This window comes from Pleurodeles waltl, chromosome 5 (genome assembly GCF_031143425.1).
Source record: "Pleurodeles waltl isolate 20211129_DDA chromosome 5, aPleWal1.hap1.20221129, whole genome shotgun sequence".
NCBI classification, from domain to species: domain Eukaryota; kingdom Metazoa; phylum Chordata; class Amphibia; order Caudata; family Salamandridae; genus Pleurodeles; species Pleurodeles waltl.
Window position 1 is genome coordinate 29,824,198 of NC_090444.1, and position 26,796 is coordinate 29,850,993.

A 26,796-nucleotide genomic window follows, 5' to 3' on the forward strand; every position below is an offset into this window, starting at 1 on the left:
GGGCAGTGCAGGGGCTGCCACGGAAAGGCTTGTGGAACCTAACTCATTATCCGGCGGGCAGTGCTGCTTGCAGTGCTGCCCTGTCGGATATGAAACTCCGCCAGGCTACCTGGTGGCTGAAACCTGGCGGTGGCAGAGTTTCAAAAGTGGCGGTTCTGCCACGTTTATTATATGGCGGCCTGGACCGCCAGGCCAGTGGCGGTAATTACTGCCACCGCCGGCATGGCAGCCCAGACCGCCATGTTCATAATGAGGGCCTTTGCATAGGCGAAACCTATTGGCTTTGCCAATGCTTGTTATGTATCTCCTGCTCATGGATTTTTCATTGCTGTGGAACCAGCTGATTCTTCAGGGATACCTGTATAGTCTCTCATCTAGCAACTGAATCGGACTCTTCCCCTTGCTCAGCTGGTAAGCTTGCTTTACCTTTCTTATAATTTTCCAAGGATAAGTGAGTCCATCCTATTCAAGGCCAGGGGCTGCCTGATTGTTGATGCGGTCAGTGCACTGGTTATTGTTTAATATTTTCGTGATCTGGTGATGATGATCGCATTCGCATCTAACCTCTATATGAAAGCTCTGAATGTCGTGGAAGGTAGAGGAAGCTGTGAAGGTGCAGTCCAAGGTTGACTCAGAATTCCTTGACCTGGGCCTCTGCCATTTGGGAGGCAGCGGGGGTTTTGCCATTAACGGCCGTCAGCCCCAGAGCTTCCAGCGCACGCAGGAGGATGGGGTCGCTGAGTTAATGTTCATGAAGAGCAATTCCTGCCCTGGACCCTTTCTCTGGTGCTTTTCTTGTGTTGGTTTGTCAGGGTGAGGTTGACGTCTCCAGTGATTATCCATGAAATTACCCTGTGGGTAGCTCGCAATTCTAGTAGTTTGTTCTCTGTATTTCTGAGTGATGTGAGGATTTATATATATATATTGACTATCATGGCTGAGGCTGCCCGCGAACAAGAGTTCCAGTTTGTAATTTTTGTTGCCAGAAAGTGGTTGATGTTCACATCTAATTGGCTTCCATTAAAAATGTTGCTGTTTCTTATATACGTTGATAAGCTGCATTTTGGGCACCATTTGGTCTTTGCCTTCTCTGCTAGATTTGAAAATTCTACCTACCCTGGAAGTGGGTTCTCGGCTTTGCACTGGGTTTTTTGGATTCAGGTGATGTCAAAGTTGCGCAAGCTTTGGTCCGGCGGCAGTTTGCTGGCCCCCGCTGTTTTCCACAAAATTAACCTAGTGCTGAATACAGTGAATCAATGTTGCTTTGTATTAGCCTGATCTTATGAGTTTTTCCCGAATTGGATACTTGGAAATATTTTTCCTTTATTTTATTCTGTTGCTGGAGTTGACACACTTTTTGTGTGTTTTACTACATAGGCAACTGCCTGACTCAAAAATGGCATCCTCTATGTATGTCTATGTGGCTTGCCTGGCTCTAAGATGGTTGCAGCTCACTTGCTCCTTCTTTTGTCTTGCTGCTTTACTGAAGGCTATGCCCTTCACAAGATCTTGCTCTTTGTTTGTTTTTAAAGGTGGTTTACCCTGTTTTGTATGGCTGCATGTGGAGGACATGATCGTCTCATGAGAGCTTGCTCTTTCTTTTTGTGTCTGCTGGTGATTCACCCTGCCTTGGAGCTATCTTACTGCTGCTTGCCAAGGAGAAGCATTGCGATGATGGGGGTTCCTTGTTTTAAGTGAGGTGCATTTGCTATTGCTTTTACAGGTTCTTTTAGTTTCACAGTCTTGTTTTTTTAGTGCATGAGTGGTACACAGGCACATGCGCTTTGTACTCATGGTTTGTCTGGATTCTTTGATGTTTTCACCCACTGATACACAGTTATACTCAGAACAGAAGTAGTATAGTCACAACTCTTCATTCTGGACAGTTTGCTGGATGCTGTAATGAGCAGCCAAGATGGCATATGTCCTACTTTCTCGAGGACCTGTCCCTTACTGCCCCTGCCTAGAGAGGGATGTGACCACTTTGGAGGGGCACTCAGGTTCCCAGCCTCTTACAGCCTAACTCTGGCTCCAAGTGCATGTGACTTCATGACAAAACCCTAACTTTGGGGGTGTGGCGAACACTTCATGCAGTGTAGACTTGGCCAGATTCAGACTTGCGTTTGGCCTGTCATTCTTGTGGGGCAATGCATGATATGAGTACAATTCCTGCGATGTTTGATGCATTACAAATGCGTCATACAAGTTCACCAAAATGTCTCGGAAAATTGGTGATTAAGAGTGTCTGTATTTCAGAAGATGACATTGCAACTTGCAATTCAAACGTTTCCTGGGAAGATGTGAGCGCCACATTCATCTGAAACAATAGTGCTTTGAGTTGGTTCACCTTGTCAATGTTAACATTAAATGTTGGAATGGAAAGACACAAGGTGACTACTTTAATTTAATGCGCAGGAGGAAAAAGTATGTTACTGCAGCAGGTCACTAACTTAAAAAAATCCAAACCTATTTACCAGGGCAAGAGCCTACAGGAAATGCTATGGAAATGCCATCCTACTTACAGCACCCAGCTGAGGGTTGGTGGGTTTTATTGAAGCACTGCTTTTGTGCTTCTTGTCTCTGATATTGAAGTCATCCTCACTAGTAATGACTGCACAAGGGCGAGCTGGACTAAGAGTAATGAAGATTACTGGCAAATAATCTGGTGATTCATTAAAGCAAGGACTCTTGCTAGGACTGAATCACCCTTCTGTTCTGTGAGGTGAATTGCCTGACAAAACATTCCACTTCCTCCTTTGATGTAGGGGTAAAATTGTAAATGTGGGGGTGATGGCAATGGAGTGATACAAGGATATCAGTGACATTGGGTTTAGCAGTCACTGGTAAACGTGACCTTGGGATGGAACCCTTGCTTGTAATAAAAGTTACTTGGAATAAAATAAGACAACATCACTTCAAAAGAGTCAGGAAGTGGACCATAAGGTTGGTGCATCCCCTCCACACTGTTTCTGAGTCTGTAAAGTATCTGCAGGATAGTATAGGGAGAGTCCAAGCAGAAGCGGCTGAGAGTCCCAAGCAGAAGCTGCTGAGAGTCCCAAGCAGAAGCAACTGAGAGTCCCAAGCAGAAGCAACTGGGAGTCCCAAGCAAAAGCGACTGGGAGTCCCAAGCAGAAGCGACTGGGAGTCCCAAGCAGAAGCGACTGAGAGTCCCAAGCAAACATGACTGAGAGTCCCAAGCAAAAATGAATAAGAGTCCCACGCAGAAGTGACTGAGAGTCCCAATCGGAAGTGACTGAGAGTCCAAAGCGGAAGTTACTGACAGTCCAAAGCGGAAGTGACTGAGAGTACCTAACAGAAGTGACTGAGAGTACCAAGCAGAAGTAACTGAGAGTACCAAGCAGAAGTGACTGAGAGTCCCAAGCAGAAGTGTAGGAAAGTACCATCTTGCCTGGCATGTCACCCCCATATTTCACTGTATATATGTTGTTTTAGTTGTATGTGTCACTGGGACCCTGCCAGCCAAGGCCCCAGTACTCATAAGTGTGCCCTGTATGTGTTCCCTGTGTGATGACTAAATGTCTCACTGAGGCTCTGCTAACCAGAACCTCAGTGGTTATGCTCTCTCATTACTTTCTAAATTGTCACTAACCGGCTAGTGACCAATTTCACCAATTCACATTGGCATACTGGAACACCCTTATAATTCCCTAGTATATGGTACTGAGGTACCCAGGGTATTGGGGTTCCAGGAGATCCCTATGGGCTGCAGCATTTCTTTTGCCACCCATAGGGAGCTCTGACAATTCTTACACAGGCCTGCCACTGCAGCATGAGTGAAATAACGTCCATGTTATTTCACAGCCATTTACCACTGCATTTAAGTAAATTATAAATCACCTATATGTCTAACCTTTACCTGGTAAAGGTTGGGTGCTAAGTTACTTAGTGTGTGGGCACCCTGGCACTAGCCAAGGTGCCCCCACATTGTTCAGGGCAAATTCCCCGGACTTTGTGAGTGCGGGGACACCATTACACGCGTGCACTGTACATAGGTCACTACCTATGTACAGCGTCACAATAATAACTCCGAACATGGCCATGTAACATGTCTAAGATCATGGAATTGTCACCCCAATGCCATTCTGGCATTGGGGAGACAATTCTATGATCCCCTGAGTCTCTAGCACAGACCCGGGTACTGCCAAACTACCTTTCCCGGGGTTTCACTGCTGCTGCTGCTGCCAACCCCTCAGACAGGTTTCTGCCCTCCTGGGATCCAGCCAGGCTTGGCCCAGGAAGGCAGAACAAAGGACTTTCTCAGAGAGAGGGAGTTACACCCTCTCCCTTTGGAAAAAGGTGTCAGGGCTGGGGAGGAGTAGCCTCCCCCAGCCTCTGGAAATGCTTTGATGGGCACAGATGGTGCCCATCTCTGCATAAACCAGTCTACACTGGTTCAGGGATCCCCCAGCCCTGCTCTGGCGCGAAACTGGACAAAGGAAAGGGGAGTGACCACTCCCCTGACCTGCACCTCCCCTGGGAGGTGCCCAGAGCTCCCCCAGTGTGCTCCAGACCTCTGCCATCTTGGAAACAGAGGTGCTGCTGGCACACTGGACTGCTCTGAGTGGCCAGTGCCAGCAGGTGAAGTCAGAGACTCCTTCTGATAGGCTCTTACCTGTGTTGCTAGCCTATCCTCCTTCCTAAGTAGCCAAGCCTCCTTTTCTGGCTATTTAGGGTCTCTGCTTTGGGGAATTCTTTAGATAACGAATGCAAGAGCTCATCAGAGTTCCTCTGCATCTCTCTCTTCACCTTCTGCCAAAGAATCGACCGCTGACTGCTCTGGACGCCTGCAAAACCGCAACAAAGTAGCAAAGACGACTACGGCAACCTTGTATCGCTGATCCGTCCGCCTTCTCGACTGTTTTCCTGGTGGTGCATGCTGTGGGGGTAGTCTGCCTCCTCTCTGCACTAGAAGCTCTGAAGAAATCTCCCGTGGGTCGACGGAATCTTCCCCCTGCAACCGCAGGCACCAAAAGACTGCATCACCGGTCCTCTGGGTCCCCTCTCAGCACGACGAGCGTGGTCCCTGGAACTCAGCAACTCTGTCCAAGTGACTCCCACAGTCCAGTGACTCTTCAGTCCAAGTTTGGTGGAGGTAAGTCCTTGCCTCCCCACACTAGACTGCATTGCTGGGTACCGCGTGATTTGCAGGTGCTCCGGCTCCTGTGCACTCTTCCACACTCTTCCAGGATTTGCTTTGTGCACAGCCAAGCCTGGGTCCCCGACACTCTAACCTGCAGTGCACAACCTCATGAGTTGTCCTCCGGCATCGTGGGATCTTCTACCATCCGGTGGCAGCTTCTTTGCACCCTCAGCTGGCATTTCCTGGGCATCTGCCCAATCTCGACTTTGTCATGACTCTTGGTCCCCTTGTTCCACAGGTACGCCTGTACGGAAATCCATCATTGGTGCATTGCTGGTGTTGGTCTTCCTTGCAGAATTCCCCTATCACGACTTCTGTGCTCTCTGGTGAACTTAGGTGCACTTTACACCTACTTTTCAGGGTCTTGGGGTGTGCTATTTTTCTAACCCCCACTGTTTTCTTACAGTCCCAGCGACCCTCTACAAGCTCACATAGGTTTGGGGTCCATTCGTGGTTCGCATTCCACTTTTGGAGTATATGGTTTGTGTTGCCCCTATCCCTATGTGCTCCCATTGCATCCTATTGTAATTTTACACTGTTTGCACTGTTTTCTAAGACTATACTGCATATTTTTGGTATTGTGTACATATATCTTGTGTATATTTGCTATCCTCATACTGAGGATACTCACTGAGATACTTTTGGCATATTGTCATAAAAATAAAGTACCTTTACTTTTAGTATATCTGTGTATTGTGTTTTCTTATGATATTGTGCATATGACACTAGTGGTACTGTAGTAGCTTCACACGTCTCCTAGTTCAGCCTAAGCTGCTCTGCTAAGCTACCCTTTTCTATCAGCCTAAGCTGCTAGACACCTCTTCTACACTAATAAGGAATAACTGGACCTGGTGCAGAGTGTAAGTACCCCTTGGTACCACTACAAACCAGGCTAGCCTCCTACAAGAAGGGACTGAGAGTACCTAACAGAAGTGACTGAGAGTACCAAGCAGAAGTGACTGAGAGTACCAAGCAGAAGTGACTGAGAGTCCCAAGCAGAAGCGACTGAGAGTGCCAAGCAGAAGTGACTGAAGGTACGATGTGGGATTCTTTTACCCATACAGGTGAGCTGCTTTAAATGGCTTGAGAAACTTGTAGGACATGAGGGTAGAGTATCCCAAATGGTAGTAAAATGTTAACTGCACCATATTCCATTATCCAAATGTTTCTATCTTCCTTTCTAAAACGGCCATACAAGAGGATGAATCTATCTCATAATCCTCTAGAGTAATGAACAAGTAGTGGCAGTCATCTGGTCCCTCGAAAGAACAATAGGTGAGAGTAATTAAAGTTTGTGCCACTTGTATAAGCACATAATGAAAACTTGTTTTAAATAAGTAGGAAACTGTAGAGGGGATTGAGCAGGATTAAGCTATGTATACTCGATGCCATAGACGTACAGGGTGTGAGTATATACTTCATGCAAAAAAAGGTAAAAAGTAAATTGGAACAAAGCCACAAAGCCATTCGCAGCTCACCCTGTGGTAAAGGGGTGGGGCAGCGCGGCGCGTGGCAAGCGGCAGGTGTGGGGGACACACAAAGCCACATTAAATTTAAAAAAAACGTACCTCACTGCGATGAACTGCACTGCGACCCTTCTCTTGCCCACTTGCAGGCACAGGCTCCCAGTCTGCCCTGCAGCCAATCCTGACGCTGCTCAGAGCAGCGTTAGGATTGGCCAGAGCACCCTTCCTTGGAACTCCAAGGCAGACTAGGAGCGTCTGCCTGCTGTGTGTTTGGTTGGCCCGAGACGGCACGCCAAACACATATGAACACTGAGGGGAGTGCTCTGCACTCCACCCGTCCCTGTCACACCCCATGGCCCTGTCGCTTTTTTTTCAATAAAATGATAATAAACATATGGGCATATTCAAGAGCCATTAGCCCCACATTAGCTCCACCATAGTGTTAGGTTTTTTACCCTAAGGCGCCACTAAAGTGGCATTATCCCAGCACCACATTTACAAAGTGGTGGAATGCATGTATTGCACCACTTTGTAAACCCTTGCACCACATTATGCCTGCGCCAGACATAGGTGGTCATTATGACATTGGTGGTGACTGTTAAAGTGGCGGTAATACCACCAACAGGCTGATGGTAATTACCGCCAAATTAAGACCATGGCGGTGATAACTCCCATAGACAGCCAATGTACCACACCATCTGCCAGGGCGTTAACACCACTCACCACAGCAGTAGCCATCAACAGCCAGGCAGAAGAGAAGGTACCGCCCACCATATTATGACACAGCACACCGCCACAATTTCCGGGGCGGTTCTAACGCCATCAAAAGCCTGGCGGAAACACAACACAGAAGACGAAAGATTCACCATCAGAGACACAGAGAAGATCAACGCCTCCATGGAACCGGAACTGCAGGTCGTCCCAATGCTTTTGTACGCCATGCTCCACCGGAACACCAACGCCGATGAAGACGACGACGGTGAGTACAGCTGCCTAGTACACAAGGGAGGGAAGGAGGAAAAGAAGAGTGACACACACACGCAGAACACACAACATTCACACACACACCATAAACACAACCAGCTGCAGACGAAAAACAATGTCATAGGACACACCTCATAATAATGCCAGGACAACAGTAAGGCAGAATTTAAAATGTATTTGCATGACAACAACCACCATAAGTACCAAAGTGACAAATATTATGTATGAACGATTGTCCAGAAAGGGCCAATGCCCAGTCCAAAGTACAGGAAGCTCACATGGCCCCAACTTGATCCTGATATTCTCCGCATCAAACTGTGCGGAGGCAACATGTTGGAAGTGGGCTGGGGGGGTGAGAGGCACCTCAGCTGAAGTGGGGAACCTGCCCACTGATTCTGGAGGGGGCTCCATTCCCATTTCCCAATGTTGGGGAGTGCAAGGTCACAGTCTCTGAGGTGGGGAACTAGCCTACTGCTTCTGGAGGGGGCACCATGCCCATTTCCTGATACTGAGGAGTGCAAGGTCACAGTCTCTGAGGTGGGGAACTCGCCCACTGCTTCTTGAAGGGGGCTACTTGTCCAACAGTCCCTAGAGGGTGACCTACATGCCCTCTGCTGAAGGTGAGGGCTGCATTGGCTCTGCTGGGGGAGGTGTCCCCTGGACAGCCTCTGCTGGAGGTGAGGGCTGCATTGTCTCTGCTGGGGGAGGTTTCCCCTGGACAGCCTCTGCTGGAGGTGAGGGCTGCATTGCCTCTGCTGGAGGAGGTGTCGCCTTGGCAGCCTCTGCTGGAGGTGAAGGGTGCATTGTCTCTGGTGGGGGAGGTGTCCCCTGGGCAGCCTCTGCTGGAGGTGAGGGCTGCTGTGTCTCAGCTGGAGGTGAGGGCTCCTTGCCTTTCATTGGTGGTTGAGTGGGAACCACTGCTGTCACTGGTGATTGAGTTTGAATCTCTCCTGTCATTGGTGGTTGACTGGGGACCTCTCCTGTCATTGGTGGTTGAGTGGGAACCGCTGCTGTCATTGGTGGTTGAGTGGGAACCTTTCCCTTCCTGGCTGGTGGAGTGGGATCCTTCCCTTTCCTGGCTGGTGGAGTGGAATCCTTCCCTTTCCTGGCTGGTGGAGTGGGACCCTTCCCTTTCCTGGCTGATGGAGTGGGATCCTTCCCTTTCCTGGCTGGTGGAGTGGGATCCTTCACTTTCCTGGCAGGTGGAGTGGAATCCTTCACTTTCTTGCCTCCACGACTAGGAGGTGCCTCGACTGTCCCAGTGGACTGTGTGACTGAGGTGCTGGGCTGGGTCATTGGGATGCAGAGGGAGGGAAGAGGTCAAGTTGGGCAAGGAAAAGCTTCTTAGGGACGGTGGGGCGTAATGAGGGAGGAGGTATGGGAGTGGAGGATGAGGGAGTGGTTGTTGGAGGAGTACGTCCCCTGGACTTGGGTGCAGGTGCATGGACAGTGTGCTGATTCAAGGTGGATGGCTGTTGGGTGTCTGAGTGCCTGCATTTGTGTCCCTTGGGGGGGACAGACAGGGTAGAAGAGGACACAGGGGACATGTGGATGGATGTTGTGAAGGTGTCTGCTAGTGAGGTGTGTGTGCTGCTTGGTGTGGTGATGGTGGTGCTGGCTGTTGAAGCAGTGCATGCAGCTGTGAGTGTGGATGTGACTGTGAGGGAGGAGGAGGAGGGGGAGACAGTGGAGGCAGTGGATGTTGTTGTCTGTGCAACTGTCTGTTGTTTGTGTGAATGCTTATGGCCTGAAGTGTGCGACCTGTGTTTGACTGTTCTTCTCTTGTCTGATGTTTTGTGTGCATGCTCGTCTGTATGTGTGCATGGGATGGGTTGGGGTTGAGGTGACTGGGACTGGGAAGTGATAGTTTGAGGGGGGATGGTAGGAACAGGGACAATGGCTCCCATCAGAGAGGAGGCCAGAGCCTGGAACAATCTCTGTTGGGCCGCCAATCCACCATGGATGCCCTCCAGGAATGCATTGCATTGCTGCATTTGGGATGCCAGCCCCTCAATGGCATTCACTATGGTTGACTGCCCTACAGAGATAGATCTCGGGAGGTCAAGAACCTCCTCACTGAGGGCAGCAGGGCTCACTGGGGCAGGGCCTGAGGTGCCTGGGGCGAAGGAGATGCCCACCCTCCTGGGTGAGCGGGCACAGGCAACTCGGTGAGGGGCAACTGGGAGGGCGGTGCTCGTAGAGGGGGTGGTGGCTGTACCTGTGGCTGGGGTGGGCCCAGAGGTGTCCGCCACCACCAGGGAGATCCCATTGAAGGAGGAATCAGAGTCAGTGTTGTCACCCCCTGTCTCTGCCGTGGTGCTCCCCTCGCCCTCCATTCCACTGGTTCCCTCGGCGTCAGTGGACTCTGCCTCCTGAGATGCAGCTCCCTCAGTCACCGGTGCCTCTGCTCCTCCATCAGATGATACTAATCCACTCATGGACAGGATGACAGAAGAAAAAAGGGGGGAGAGAGAGAAAGGGAACACTGGGTCAATTACAGCGCCAACACCACAGTTGGCATACATATTACCATCACACACAGGGTTCAGGATTGAGCACTATGCACCACACTGGCAATCAATTGGCTAGGTGCCACAGCAAGATGAGGGACAAACACCACCAACTGCAGCCCTCTTGGGACCCACTAAGCCCTGTCTGACATGAAATACAACCTGGCTAGGTTACCTGAATTTGCTATACACCCATTACCCTTGAGCTGGGTCACGCTCCAATGTCTGACCTGGCACTGAGGGGCACCCACTGACTCACACCCACCACTCGGATCCCATGCCACCTACCAATGATTGTAGTTACACCCACTGTACTCACCCCCTTGTGGCTGCTGTGATGCCCTCAAGCGCCCATCCAGCTCAAGGTAGCCCACCGCCAGTATGCAGGCCAACCGTAGGGTCATGTTCCGAAGGGCACTCCTTCTTCGTTGGGAGGCCATCCCCAGCTGGGCCTCCGCGGTCTTCCGTGCCCAGCGTCTCAGGTCCTCCCACCTTTCCCTACACCTGCTGTAGACCCCCAGGGTCTGCACGTCCTTGCCGATGGCACACCACAATCCCTTCTTCTGATGGGTGCTGACCTGCAGAGCTAATACAGACGGAAGGACACCATTACACATACAATCTAGCCTGTCACACATATGGCCCACAGATCCCATTTCCATCTCCATTGGCACACACATCACCCGGCGCCCACCATGTACACTGCAAACAGACATACCACACCCCCAAATGACACAATGCTTGCACACACATCTCCATGCAACCTTGTCACATGCATCGTGCCCAAGGTGTACTCACCTGTTGGTCTGGAGGCCCATACAGCAGTCCATGCTGGGGTAGGACCCCTTCCACCAAATGCTCCAACTCCTCCACAGTGAAGGCAGGGGCCCTTTCCCCGGTCACACGGGCCACGGTAGGTTCCAGACGCAGGTCACAGCAGCACACGCAGTGTAGGTGTTGTCCTGTGGAAAGTCAGGAATCAAGTGAGGATTTCGATAGAAAATGGCAGTCACGTCCGCGGCGGTGTACACCGTCACCGCCGCCGCTGATCCCCATTGGCCACTGTACTCCATAGAGGCCCACATTAGCCAATGAGGAATTGCACAGTGGTGCGAAACCGCTTCCACCACAATGCCCAACGTCGGCGGAGTTACCTCACTTCCACCTGTCCCTAGATAGAGGACAGGAGGTCGCCAATTAATGGTGGTCGACAACATTCAGATAATCCATAACTGTGTCATTGCTTATGATTGCACGTACATCGACCATTCCCACTGTCCCATCACATTAATGCTCTATGTACACTGAGGTGGTGGTTCCATTGTTCACATTCTACTCACTCTTGTGTCCCTTAGATACCTACCAGTGCGGATGAATAGGGGGAGGAGACAAGCCCCCGTGTACAGACCCCTTGTGGACTTGGCTATACTGAAGGACAGGCATATAATAATCACATAAAGAGCTGTGTGTTCAATTGAAGCCTGATCTGATATCAGCTATCCATCATCCTACTGGTATCCCCCCTCTTCTGCAAGTCTTATCAGTGCTCCATTTCTGCCAACTGTTTCTTTCCAAGTGACAGTGGGCTTGGCAGCAGGAATGTCACAGCCAATGTTCTCTGCCTTGCTCAAAAACATGTGCAGCTACATTGCTTTCCCCTAGGTAGATGATTTGGCCACTGTGAAGGCAGGATTCTATGAAATGGGACATATACCCAATATTATTGGGGCAATTGACGGAACACATATTGCGTTTGTCCCCCCGTCAGAATGAACAGGTGTTCAGGAATTGGAAGAGTTTCTACTCTCTCAATGTGCAAATGGTGTGCCTACCGGACCAGTACTTTTCCCACGTCTCTGCCAAGTATCCTCGGTCGGTGCATGACACCTTTGTTCTGAGGAATAGCAGCATCCCACAGCTGATGGCACAACTACAGAGGCACAGAGTGTGGCTAATAGGTGAGCCTGAGTTCCCACCCATTGTATGTCAGTGTATGCCTTCTGGTGTTAACCACATACCATTGTGTAAGGCTAATGTTTGTCCCTCAATACTTGCAGGTGACTCAAGCTACCCAAACCTATTGTGGCTCCTGACCCCTGTGAGGAATGCCAGGAGACGGGTTGAGAATTGTTACAATGATGCACATGGGTGAACCAGGAGAATTATCGAAAGGACCTTCAGCCTCCTGAAGGCCAGGTTCAGATGCCTGCATCTGACAGGTGGATCCCTGTGCTACTCACCCAAGAAGGTCTGCCAGATAGTAATGGCATGCTGCATGTTGTGCAACCTGGTCCTCAGACGACATGTACCTTATCTGCAGGAGAAGGACAGAGAGGATCAGGAGGCAGAGGATGAGGATGTGGATAACAGAACATCAGTTATACGTCAGTATTTCCAATGACACACAGGTGAGACAGTGTAACTGACCATTCCTGTGCCTGTTGTTTTACCTGTGTGACTGTAGCAGGATGGCATTCACTTCCTTTGCATCTCAACATACTGTCACCTATGGCTTCTCATTTTGCAGATGTTGGTGATATTACAACAGTGTACTGATGTGATGACTACAGACAACTACAGGTCATTAATTGTATGCTATCACAGTTTTCAGATCATTTGCACATGATGTGACTGTTTCCATAAATGCAGATCTCATCACATAAAACACTATCAGTCAAGTCGTGTTCAAGGGTGTTTATTATAGTGCAAATCATTGACGGAAAGAGGAATGGAATGGGGTGATGGTAGAGGAAAGTCCAGGGCATGGTTCCATTCTGTTTGTAGCACAGGTCCAGTGTCCAAGGGGCCATAGGAAGGGGAGCAAAGGCAGTTCAAAGTGGACAAGGTGACAGGGTAAGACACAAGGGGGACATTCAGGAGGGTCTTGTTTCCTGGCGGTGGTCTTGGTCTTGGCAAGTCTCTCTAGCTTCTGTCTGGGTTGCAAGGAACGTTTGCGGGGTGGTTCACCTTCTGCAGGGGGAAGGGTGCTAGTGGCCTGTGGGTCCTGTGACAGGGCCTCCTGCCCACTAGCTGTAGCAGACGTGGAGGGCTGGTCAGTAGGCTCGCTAGTGTTAAGGGCCTTCTGGTGTGCTGTCCATTCCCTCATGATGTTGGCCATGTCTGCCAACACCCCTGCTATAAACATCATGGTGGTGTTGAGGGCCTGCAAATCCTCCTTGATCTACTGATGGCGTGCCTCCTGCAGCTGCTTGTTCTCCTGCATGTTGGTAAGGATCTGGCCCACCTTGTCCTGGCATTGTTGGTAGGCCCCCAGGACATTAGTGAGTGCCTCCTGGAGAGTCGGTTCCCTGGGCCTGTCCTCCCCCTGGCGCATAGCGGTCACTCAGTGTCCCTGTACCCTTGTGCCTCTGTCCCATGTATGGTGTGCCCACTGACAATGACCCCAGGACCCTGATTGTCCTGGGTGTGAGGTGTGGACTGGGATCCCTGTACAGGTGGGCACACTGCTGATTGACATGTCTTGGGGACAGAGGTGTGGGGACGTTGGGTGGGTGCTGTGGTATTGGATACTGATGGGGGAGGCTCTGTGGTGGGCTGTGAGTAGGCTGGGGTGGCCGACTGACCAGTGGTCCCTGATGGGCCAGGTAGTTCATCCAGATCCTGAAGTCCAGAGTTACTGTCATCACTGGGGCATCTTCTGTTGGAGGACTAGTTAGACGTGGCACCTTCTCTCCTCTGAGATTGGCTGGGGCACCTTTGGTGATGTAAATGATGTATTATGCCTCATGTCTGTGACAAATTGTACATCTCTGACTTTCCCTTTATCGTTGCTGTTGCCCTGCTGCTTTTCTTTGTGTATGGTGATGTATTGTGGGATTGTTAGCACTCCATGGTGTCCCTGCTTTTGTGATGGGTGTCCATGCAGGGCTGGGAGGGCTGTCCATGCATTGGTATTGCATACAAGGGTAGGCATTGGGGTTAGTCATATGTGTAGGTGCAGTGTGTGGGGTGGAGTCGACTGATGGGAGTGAGAGTGAGGGTGAGGGGGTGAGATGGCATGCAGGTATGGGAGGTGATAAGTAGTAGATATTGACTCACCAGTGTCCAGTCTTCCGGCAACTCCAGTGAGTCCCTCAGGATGCAGTATTGCCAAGACTTGCTCCTCCCATGCTGTGAGCTGTGGGGGGGGGGTTGGTGCCTTGCTGCCACGGAACGTACCTTACCCCATAGGTCGTTCCGCCTCTTCCTGATGTCGCCCCTTGTTCTTGGATGCATTCACCCTGTCCACGATTCTCTGCCATAGCTCCATCTTCCTGCCAATGGATCTTTGCTGTACCTGTCCTCCAAACAGTTGTGGCGCTACCCTGACTATTTCCTCCACCATGACCTGCAACTCCTCATCAGTGAAACGTGGGTGCCTTTGTGGGGACATGGGTGTTGAGTGGTGTGTGTTTGTGAGAGTGTGTTGAGTAATGTGGTGGGGTGTGGGGTGCTTGTGGTGTGTGTGTCTAGTTGTCTCAGTAGTTTTTGTTTCAGTCTGGTGGCAATACTTTGTGTTCGTAAAGGGTTGTGGGTAATGTGGGTGTGTGTTTTATAGTGCTGTGGGTGGGTGAGTGCGGTGTGTATCAGTTTCTGGTGTTTGATTTCAGTTTTGGCCAATGTATTGTTGTTTTGTATTTGGGTGTCCATGCTGAGCGCACCAGTGTGCACCACCAGTGGTTTACCGCCATTGAATGTCTGCTGTGGTGTTTCATGGGTCATAATGTGGTGGGTGTTGTATTGTTGGCATAACGGCATGGGTGAAGAGATTTTCTTGCGCCATTTTTTTTGGCAGTTTTAAAGACTGCTCAGAGCAGGTGTTAAAACGGGGCATACCATTATTTATAATGGGCCCTTATGTACTGTTAGTGACAAGATTTTGGCGCTACTCCTGTAGAGTACACTAATAGCGTCAAAAAATGACACTATTGTATCTATGACAATGAATTAACATGAAATATGAATTATATTTGTTGACTGTTTATAAATACAATAAAGATATATTTTTCAAAGAAAATAGTTGTTTGAGTATATTTTGTGCAGCAACTATGATAAGCATCAATTGCTGTAACTATAAATGAGCTTTTTCTCCAGTTAGTTCAGAAGGCCAACCCTGCCTGACTTGGACAAAGGTTTGGTTCAGCAATCCTGTGCTTCCAGCTCAGGCGGGAGAGACCTGGATTACCACCTCCCCCTGGTCTCTCAGTCCAGATCCTTGTTGTTCCCTTGGGATCAGGGTGGGAGCCGCAAGGAAGGGGAGGAGGAAGGGGAGGAGGATCACGGTTGCCACTGAAGATGCTTCAGATCCTGGCTCTTGCCTCTCTGTGGCTTTTGAACTCGGTTTCCCTGGGTGGGAGGGCCATTTGTACTTAGAACTGAGAGAACTTGGTAGAAGGGAAATTAATTTTCTTCAAAGCACTAGTTTTGTTCAGCTCATAAGATATGTAAACCTTTTAGACATCCGACAATTTTAGTTTTCAAAGAGGTTCTCACTGCTGCCTGAATATACCAAAAATTACTTTCTTGTCTTTTCATCTCTGATCTTTCGTTGTTACTTCACACTAGGAGTTTTGTCCAGTGGTTTTTCTGTTTCTTCACATTTCACATTGGCACCATCTCTTTCTTGTCCAGAATAGAAACGTAAATTGTGCATTAGAAATTCAAACGTCTGTTTTTTTGTTTTTTTCACGAAAAGTCTTTTGTATAAATGGTTTCCAAATATTCTTGTTTTTTAGCAGCCCACACTCTTTTGTGCTTGAACCAAAATATTGTTGAGTTTGAAATAAAAGATGCCCACATTGCACTAGTGATAAAAAGAGATTTACCTAACTGTGTTCTCTTCTTCTGGTTATTTACAGTAGCCACAGCCCTGAGAAGTGGTTCCTGGTGACAGCTGACTCCTCTGAATGAGTTCTCTAGAGCTCAACGCACCAAGAGACACAGGAACACAACCCATGGCTAAGGATCCAGGGACCCAGACAAGGAGGTGGGTCCTAAGTACATGTCAAACACCAGACAGCTCCCAAGGTGGCACCCAATCTGCAAGGATTTTGTGAGATGTGGGCCTCACAAGCCACAGACACTCCTGGCAGAAACAAGCCTTCTAGGGTGCGAAGCCCCTAAATCAAAGAACCCTATCTCAGCCATAGAAAAACACTCATAAGGTACTTTGCAATGTTCACGTGGTAAAAACAGTCTAAAACAAACTAGAGATATCACTGGGCAAGCAAGTGTTAGAAATGAGGTTTCTAGGTGGCAGAGGTATACACCCATGTCCAAGTAGGGACCATAATCCTAGTCAGGGTAGGTCACAACACAATCCAAATTATCCTGTGCCCACCCTCTGGTATTTTGACACTGAGCAGTCAGGCTTAACTTAGAAGGCAATATGTGAAGTGTTTGTGCAAAAACTCATATAGTAACACAGTGAAACCACCACAAAAGTACACCACACAGGTATAGAAAAGTAGATAATCTTTCTCTGAATACATATGGTAAAAAGTTCAAAAATCCAATGTGTACAAGCCACAATATGAATGTTTAAAGATAAAGTCCCAATAAAGCGCATAGAAACGCATTAGCTCCAAATTGGGATATCACAGCGTCGTTGATGGAGTCATTTTCAACAGTCCGACGTCACATGCACCAGTCACAGGGTCGCACGGTCCCCCAGGCACAGTAACTTTTAAAACAAAGAAACTATTGCACATAGTTAGGGAGGTAAGGCGTTGCTGGAGCCAGTGGGGTGTTGGTTCCATACGGTGTCCGGGAAGGTGAGGCATAGGTTTCATGCTGCGAAGCAGGGGACGCGAGGTGTCAGTTCCGTCCGGTTGCAGGGGAGCTGATGCAGCATCGGTGGTGAGGAGTCGTGACAAGGCAGGGTGGATGAATCCATTCAGTCAAGATCTGATGTGTCGACTTTGCAGTGCTGCAATCACACCGCAGGACATCAGCAGCATTGTGGCGACATCTGACTGATGTTGCAGACCGGGGTCGTTACGTTCAGCGAGGATCACGGAGCAGGTAGCAGTGCAGTGTCGGGAAGTGGTGTCAGTGCTGGCGTCACTGAAGTCGGTGAACTAGCCAGAAGCTAGTAGATGAAGTCTTTGTTGGTCCTGAGACTTCAGAACAGGAGCCAAGATCAATCCAAGCCCTTGCAGAGCACTTTTTGGGGAAGGCAGAGTCCTTCCAGCAGGGTCAAGGGCCGGCAGGCAGCAGGGCAACCTGCAGGGCAGCAGTGCTTTGGGTAGCCAGGCAGTTCCTCTGACAAAGTCCAGGTGTAGTTCCAGGAGTGTCTGATTTGGTGGGGTCACTGACCCAGCACATATACCCAAAAGTGCCTTTGAAGTGGGGGGAAACTTCAAAGAGTGATTTTGAATTGCACACGCTCCCCTTTCAACACGGCCCTGTCTGCCAGGATCCTTGTGGGGGTATCAGTCCTTTGTGTGAGGGCAGGCCACTGGCCCTTGAAGAGTAAGAGAGAGCCCCTCTACCCTTCCGGCCCAGACAGACCCATTCAGTAAGGAGATGAAGGCAGATGTGACTGAGTGTCCTGTGTTTATGGTTTTCTGGGTGGAATGCACAAGGGGAACTGTCAAACAGCACAGACCAGATGTGGGTTGGAGAAAGGCTGGAAGGCACCGATGGCAGAAAGTGAAGAGAAATACCCACTTTTTAAAAGTGGCATTTCTAAAATAGTAATTAAATCCAATTTCACCAGTCAGCAGGATTTTCTATTACCATTCTGACCATACTAAACATGACAGGGCCACTCCTTTCAGATCAGAATCTACCACTGAAAAGCATAGAAGGGCAGTTCTAATGCTGGCTTATGAGAGGAGCAGGCCCCACAGTAGTGGAAAATGAATGTGCGAGTGGAAAAAGGGGCGTTTAAGGCTTGGCGAGTAGTTTTAAATGCAAAGTCAAAGTGACAATTAAACTGCACCCACAGGCCTAGCAATGGCAGGCCTAAGACATGGTTTTGGGCTACTTATGTGGGTGGAACAATCAGTGCAGCAGGCCCACTAGTAGCATTTAATTTGCAGGCCCTGGGCACATCTACTGCACTTTACTAGGGTCTTACAAGTAAATTAAATATACCAAATGGGAAGGAGCCAATGTTATCATTGTAGGGGAGAGAGCAGAAGCACTTTAGCACTGGTCAGCAGTGGTAAAGTGTGCAGAGTCCTAAAGCCAGTAAAACTAGGGTCAGAAATATGGAGAGAGGCAGGCACACAGTTGGGGGATGACCACCCCAAGACTGTCAGTTCAAACAGCAAGTCATTGAGAGGAAGTGGCCAGGTGAGAGCCCCTTGGGGGCAGCTAACCAACAGCACTTCCTTGAGAGACATTTTGGCCAGCAGTGGGTAATTGAGATAGCTGGTCAGCAGTGGGTCTATTGGAGCAGTAGGCCAGGATCAGGTCCATTGAGGCAGTTGGCCAGCAGCCGGTCATTGACAGACATTTTGGCAGCAGCGGGTCCATTGGGACAGTTTAACAGCAGCGGGTTGTAGGAGGCTGGACTGGCTTGTAGTGAGTACCAAGGGGTACTTGCACCTTGCACCAGGCCCAGTTATCCCTTATTAGTGTATAGGGTGTCTAGCAGCTTAGGCTGATAGATAATGGTAGCTTAGCAGAGCAGCTTAGGCTGAACTAGGAGACGTGTGAAGCTACTACAGTACCACTTAGTGTCATATGCACAATATCATAAGAAAACTGTAGGAAAGTACCATCTTGCCTGGCATGTTACCCCCATTTTTCACTGTATATATGTTGTTTTAGTTGTATGTGTCACTGGGACCCTAGTAACCCAGGGCCCCAGTGCTCATAAGTGTGCCTGAATGTGTTACCTGTGTAGTGACTAACTGTCTCACTGAAGCTCTGCTAATCAGAACCTCAGTGGTTATGCTCTCTCATTTCTTTCCAAATTGTCACTAACAGGCTTGTGACCAATTTTACCAATTTACATTGGCTTACTGGAAGACCCTTATAATTCCCTAGTATATGGTACTGAGGTACCCAGGGTATTGGGGTTCCAGGAGATCCCTATGGGCTGCAGCATTTCTTTTGCCACCCATAGGGAGCTCTGACAATTCCTACACAGGCCTGCCACTGCAGCCTGAGTGAAATAACGTCCACGTTATTTCACAGCCATTTTACACTGCACTTAAGTAACTTATAAGTCACCTATTTGTCTAACTTTTACCTGGTAAAGGTTAGGTGCAAAGTTACTTAGTGTGAGGGCACCCTGGCACTAGCCAAGGTGCCCCCACATTGTTCAGGGCCAATTCCCCGGACTTTGTGAGTGTGGGGACACCATTACACGCGTGCACTACATATAGGTCACTACCTATATGTAGCTTCACAATGGTAACTCCGAATATGGCCATGTAACATGTCTATGATCATGGAATTGCCCCCTCTATGCCATCCTGGCATAGTTGGCACAATCCCATGATCCCACTGGTCTGAAGCACAGACCCTGGTACTGCCAAACTGCCTTTCCTGGGGTTTCACTGCAGCTGCTGCTGCTGCCAACCCCTCAGACAGGCATCTGCCCTCCTGGGGTCCAGCCAGGCCTGGCCCAGGATGGCAGAACAAAGGACTTCCTCTGAGAGAGGGTGTTACACCCTCTCCCTTTGGAAAATGGTGTGAAGGCAGGGGAGGAGTAGCCTCCCCCAGCCTCTGGAAATGCTTTCTTGGGCACAGATGTGCCCAATTCTGCATAAGCCAGTCTACACCGGTTCAGGGGACCCCTTAGCCCTGCTCTGGCGCGAAACTGGACAAAGGAAAGGGGAGTGACCACTCCCCTGACCTGCACCTCCCCTGGGAGGTGTCCAGAGCTCCTCCAGTGTGATCCAGACCTCTGCCATCTTGGAAACAGAGGTGCAGCTGGCACACTGGACTGCTCTGAGTGGCCAGTGCCACCAGGTGACGTCAGAGACTCCATCTGATAGGCTCCTTCAGGTGTTGCTAGCCTATCCTCTCTCCTAAGTAGCCAAACCCTCTTTTCTGGCTATTTAGGGTCTCTGTCTCTGGGGAAACTTTAGATAACGAATGCAAGAGCTCATCCGAGTTCCTCTGCATCTCTCTCTTCACCTTCTGCCAAGGAATCGACTGCTGACCGCGCTGGAAGCCTGCAACACTGCAACAAAGTAGCAAAGACGACTACTGCAACTCTGTAACACTGATCCTGCCGCCTTCTCGACTGTTTTCCTGGTGGTGCATGCTGTGGGGGTAGTCTGCCTCCTCTCTGCACTAGAAGCTCCGAAGAAATCTCCCGTGGGTCGACGGAATCTTCCCCCTGCAACCGCAGGCACCAAAAAGCTGCATTACCGGTCCCTTGGGTCTCCTCTCAGCACGACGAGCGAGGTCCCTCGAATCCAGCAACTCTGTCCAAGTGACTCCCACAGTCCAGTGACTCTTCAGTCCAAATTTGGTGGAGGTAAGTCCTTGCCTCACCTCGCTAGACTGCATTGCTGGGAACCGCGACTTTTGCAGCTACTCCGGCCTCCGTGCACTTCCGGCGGAAATCCTTTGTGCACAGTCCAGCCAGGGTCCACGGCACTCCAACCTGCATTGCACGACCTCCTAAGTTGTTCTCCGGCGACGTGGGACTTCTTTGTGCGACTTCGGGTGAGCACCATTTCACGCATCCTTGTAGTGCCTGTTTCTGGCACTTCTCTGGGTGCTACCTGCTGCTGAGAGGGCTCCTTGTCTTGCTCGACGACTCCTCTCTCTCCTGGTCCAATTTGCGACCTCCTGGTCCCTCCAGGGCCACAGCAGCATCCAAAAACACTAACAACACGATTTGCAACTAGCAAGGCTTGTTGGCGTTCTTTCGGTGGGAAAACACTTCTGCACGACTCTACACGGCGAGAGGGATCCGTCCACCAAAGAGGAAGTCTCTAGCCCTTTTCATTCCTGCAGAAACCTCCACTTCTTCTGTCCAGTAGAAGCTTCTTTGCATCCACAGCTGGCATTTCCTGGGCATATGCCCATCTCCGACTTGCTTGTGACTTTTGGACTTGGTCCCCTTGTTCCACAGGTACCCTAGATTGGAAATCGATCGTTGTTGCATTGTTGGTTTGTGTCTTTCCTGCATTATTCCTCTAACACGACTTCTTTGTCCTTAGGGGAACTTTAGTGCACTTTGCACTCACTTTTCAGGGTCTTGGGGAGGGTTATTTTTCTAACTCTCACTATTTTCTAATAGTCCCAGCGACCCTCTACAAGGTCACATAGGTTTGGGGTGAATTCGTGGTTCGCATTCCACTTTTGGAGTATATGGTTTGTGTTGCCCCTATCCCTATGTGTCCCCATTGCATCGTATTGTAACTATACATTGTTTGCACTGTTTTCTAAGACTATACTGCATATTTTTGCTATTGTGTATGTATATCTTGTGTATATTTCCTATCCTCTCACTGAGGGTACACTCTAAGATACTTTGGCATATTGTCATAAAAATAAAGTACCTTTATTATTAGTATAACTGTGTATTGTGTTTTCTTATGATATTGTGCAAGTGACACTTGTGGTACTGTAGTAGCTTCACACGTCTCCTAGTTCAGCCTAAGCTGCTCTGCTAAGCTACCATTATCTATCAGCCTAAGCTGCTAGACACCCTATACACTAATAAGGGATAACTGGGCCTGGTGCAAGGTGCAAGTACCCCTAGGTACTCACTACAAGCCAGTCCAGCCTCCTACATTGGTTGTGCAGCGGTGGGATAAGTGCTTTAAGACTACTTACCACTCTTGTCATTGTACTTTTCATAAGAGAAAAATATACAAAACAAGTTCAGTGTATATACACATAGCCAAAAAGTTTTGCATTTCCTCTTTTCACTCTTTTCTAAGTGCTGAAAAGTACTTCTAAACTTTCTAAAAAGTACTAAAAAGTTTTAAAAGTTTTTTTTCTCTGTCTTTCTAAAAGCTCTGACAAACTTTTTTCGCTTTTTCTATCACTTTAACTCTCTCTAAAAATGTCTGGCACAGGCCAAAATGTTGATCTGTCCAAACTTGCATATGATCACCTTAGCTGGAAAGGAGCAAGGAGTCTCTGCATAGAGAGAGGTTTGAGTGTAGGGAAGAATCCTTCCTTGGAACTGTTACTTAACATGCTTAGAGGACATGATAAGGCTAAAAGTGCCCCATCTGTTGAAAAAGTAGCTGATGGTTCTCAATCTGATCCAGGGACTCCCCCAGGAAAAGATTCAGGAAAGAAACTTCCTAGCCTGCCCATTACTAGACAGTCTAGCATAGTTGGTAATGATGATGAGCCACACCATACAAATAGTGTTGTCTCACATCATAGCAAAAGCATTTATTCTCACCATACTGGTAGTGATGTTTCTGTTAGCCAAGCTGTTAGGGTGGCTTCTGTAAGGGACAGGTCTCCTTCTGTTCATTCCCATCATACCTCTGTATCTAGGAATGTCCCTCCCACCAACCCTGATGACAGAATGTTAGAGAGGGAACTCAATAAGTTGAGGGTGGAACAAACCAGACTGAAGCTTAAGAAGCAACAGCTGGATTTGGATAGACAGTCTTTTGAACTAGAGAAGGAAAGACAGAAGTTGGGTTTAGATACCCATGTTGACAGCAGCAGTATTCCCCATAGTCATCCTGCAAAATAGCATGATTCCAGGAATCTGCACAAGATAGTTCCCCCTTATAAGGAGGGGGATGACATTAACAAGTGGTTTGCTGCACTTAAGAGGGCCTGTGTTGTACAGGATGTCACTCAAAGGCAGTGGGCTGCTATCCTATGGCTATCATTTAGTGGAAAAGGTAGGGATAGGCTCCTTACTGTGAAAGAAAATGATGCCAATAATTTCCAAGTTCTTAAGAATGCACTCCTGGATGGTTATGGCTTAACCACTGAACAATACAGGATAAAGTTCAGAGAGACCAAAAAGGAGTCTTCACAAGACTGGGTTGATTTCATTGACCATTCAGTGAAGGCCTTGGAGGGGTGGTTACATGGCAGTAAAGTTACTGATTATGACAGCCTGTATAACTTAATCCTGAGAGAGCATATTCTTAATTATTGTGTGTCTGATTTGTTGCACCAGTACTTGGTGGACTCTGATCTGACCTCTCCCCAAGAATTGGGAAAGAAGGCAGACAAATGGGTCAGAACAAGGGTGAACAGAAAAGTTCATACAGGGGGTGACAAAGATGGCAACAAAAAGAAGGATGGTAAGTCTTCAGACAAGGGTGGGGACAAATCTAAAAATGAGTCTTCATTAGGCCCACAAAAACACTCTGGTGGGGGTGGTGGGTCCAAATCCTCCTTTAATCAGAACAAGGAAAATAAACCATGGTGCGATTTATGTAAAATAAAAGGCCATTGGACAACAGATCCCAGTTGCCCAAAGAAAAGCACCAATGCTCCTACCACTACAACCCCTACTGCTACCCCTAGTGTCACTACTAATAGCAGTGGTGGTGGGAGCAAACCTACTAATAGCCAATCCAAGGGAGTAGCTGGGCTCACTATTGGTAACTTAGTTGGGGTTGGCCTTGTTAGGGAGGCCACAGAGGCTGTGTTAGTCTCTGAGGGGGCTATTGATTTAGCCATCTTAGTTGCTTGTCCCCTTAATATGGATAAGTACAAGCAGCTACCCCTAATAAATGGTGTTGAGGTTCAGGCCTACAGGGACACTGGAGCCAGTGTGACTATGGTCATAGAGAAACTGGTCCACCCTGAACAACACCTACTTGGTCACCAGCACCAAGTAACCGATGCTCACAACAACACACTTAGCCACCCCATGGCTGTTGTTAATCTCAACTGGGGGGGGGGTTACTGGTCCAAAGAAAGTTGTGGTAGCCACAGATTTACCTGTAGACTGTCTACTAGGAAATGATTTGGAGACATCAGCTTGGTCAGATGTGGAGTTGGAGGCCCATGCAGCAATGCTGGGCATCCCAGGGCATATTTTTGCTTTAACCAGGGATCAGGCCAAAAAGCAAAAAGGACAGGGAAGCTTGGATCCTGGAACAATGGACCAAGTGCTCCCTAAAGCTAGGGCTAGTAGAAGCAAACCACTTCCTACTATCCCTCCCTCTACAGTGGATTCAACTTCTGAGGAAGAAGAATTCCCTCCCTGTGCAGAACCTACACCAGAGGAGCTTGAAGCAGACACTGCTGAGCTTTTGGGTGAAGGGGGGCCTGCCAGGGAGGAGCTGAGTGTGGCACAGCAAACCTGTCCCACATTAGAGGGTCTAAGACAGCAAGCTGTCAAACAGGCTAATGGGGATGTCAGTGACTCTCACAGAGTTTACTGGGAGGACAACCTCTTGTACACTGAGCACAGGGATCCTAAACCTGGAGCTGCCAGGAGACTAGTGATTCCTCAAGAGTACAGAAAGTTCCTCCTAACTCTTGCCCACGACATTCCCCTAGCTGGGCACATGGGTCAAATGAAAACTTGGGACAGACTGGTTCCATTGTTTCATTGGCCTAGGATGTCTGAGGACACAAAAGATTTTTGTAAGTCCTGTGAAACCTGTCAAGACAGTGGCAAAACAGGTGGCACCCCAAAGGCACCCCTTATTCCACTGCCTGTGGTTGGGGTTCCCTTTGAAAGGGTAGGGGTTGACATAGTTGGCCCCCTTGACCCTCCTACTGCTTCAGGCAATAGGTTTATCTTGGTGGTAGTGGACCATGCCACAAGATACCCTGAAGCAATTCCTTTAAGGACCACTACAGCACCTGCAGTGGCAAAGGCCCTCCTGGGAATATTTTCTAGGGTGGGCTTCCCAAAGGAAGTAGTATCAGACAGGGGAAGCAATTTCATGTCTGCATACTTAAAGGCCATGTGGAAGGAGTGTGGTGTAACTTACAAGTTCACTACACCCTATCATCCACAAACAAATGGACTGGTGGAGAGATTTAATAAAACTCTCAAAGGCATGATTATGGGTCTCCCTGAAAAACTCAGCAGGAGATGGGATATCCTTCTACCATGCCTCCTTTTTGCCTACAGGGAGGTACCCCAGAAAGGAGTGGGCTTCATCCCCTTTGAACTTCTTTTTGGACACCCTGTTAGGGGTCCACTCACACTTGTAAATCAGGGTTTGGAACAACCTTTAAAAGCTCCTAAGCAGGATATTGTGGATTATGTACTTGGCCTCAGATCAAGGATGGCTGAGTACATGAAAAAGGCCAGCAAAAACCTTCAGGCCAGCCAAGAGCTCCAGAAGCAATGGCATGATCAGAAGGCTGTTTTGGTTCAGTACCAAGCAGGGCAGAAAGTGTGGGTCTTGGAGCCTGTGGCCCCAAGAGCACTCCAAGATAAATGGAGTGGACCCCACACAATTGTTGAAAAGAAGGGAGAAGTCACCTATTTAGTTGACTTAGGCACTGCCAGGAGTCCCCTTAGGGTGCTCCATGTCAACCGCCTGAAACCCTACTATGACAGGGCTGATCTCACCCTGCTCATGGCAACTGATGAGGGACAGGAAGAAGACAGTGATCCTCTACCTGATCTCTTCTCTTCCACAGAACAAGATGCTCTTGTGGAAGGTGTAGTTTTGGCTGATTGTCTTACTGCTGAGCAGAAAGACCATTGCATAAATCTCCTAGATCAATTCTCTGAACTCTTCTCTACTGTGCCAGGTACCACTTCTTGGTGTGAGCACACTATAGATACTGGAGACAGTTTACCTGTCAAAAGTAAGATCTATAGGCAGCCTGACCATGTCAGGGACTGCATAAAGCAAGAGGTGCAGAAAATGTTAGAACTAGGAGTGGTTGAGCACTCTGAAAGTCCATGGGCTTCTCCTGTGGTACTTGTACCAAAACCACATTCCAAAGATGGAAAGAAGGAAATGCGGTTTTGTGTAGACTATAGAGGTCTCAACTTGGTAATCAAAACTGATGCTCACCCTATACCCAGGGCAGATGAGCTCATAGATACACTGGCATCTGCCAAGTATCTAAGCACTTTTGATTTGACTGCAGGGTATTGGCAGATCAAATTGTCAGAAGATGCTAAACCTAAAACTGCATTTTCAACCATTGGAGGACATTACCAGTTTACTGTAATGCCTTTTGGTTTGAAAAATGCACCTGCCACTTTTCAAAGGTTGGTGAACACAGTCCTGCAAGGGCTGGAAGCTTTCAGTGCAGCATATTTGGACGATATAGCTGTCTTTAGCTCCAGCTGGGATGATCACCTGGTCCACCTATGGAAAGTTTTGGAGGCCCTGCAGAAGGCAGGCCTCACTATCAAGGCTTCAAAGTGCCAGATAGGGCAGGGGAAGGTGGTTTATCTGGGACACCTTGTTGGTGGGGAACAGATTGCACCACTTCAGGGGAAAATCCAAACAATTATTGATTGGGTTCCCCCTACCACTCAGACTCAGGTGAGAGCTTTCCTAGGCCTCACTGGGTATTACAGGAGGTTCATTAAGAACTATGGCTCCATTGCAGCCCCTCTTAATGACCTCACATCCAAGAAAATGCCTAAAAAGGTATTATGGACAGCAAACTGTCAGAAAGCTTTTGAGGAGCTGAAGCAGGCCATGTGCTCTGCACCTGTCCTGAAAAGCCCTTGTTACTCTAAAAAATTCTATGTATAAACTGATGCATCTGAATTAGTAGTAGGGGCAGTCCTATCACAACTTAATTCTGAGGGCCAGGATCAACCTGTTGCTTTTAT

General features: G+C 48.7%; 1 protein-coding gene across 2 annotated transcripts in view; it reads left to right on the top strand.

Annotated features, from left to right (window-relative positions):
* Nucleotides 1-26,796, top strand: part of LOC138295312 (NXPE family member 4-like) — a 557,878-nt gene that overhangs the window by 49,356 nt on the left and 481,726 nt on the right. For both annotated transcript variants that reach the window (XM_069233530.1, XM_069233529.1), the window contains exon 2: nucleotides 15,980-16,107. In XM_069233530.1, the coding sequence (XP_069089631.1) occupies nucleotides 16,028-16,107 (80 nt within the window). In that variant the 5' untranslated portion in view covers nucleotides 15,980-16,027. The remainder of the gene's footprint in view (nucleotides 1-15,979; nucleotides 16,108-26,796) is intronic.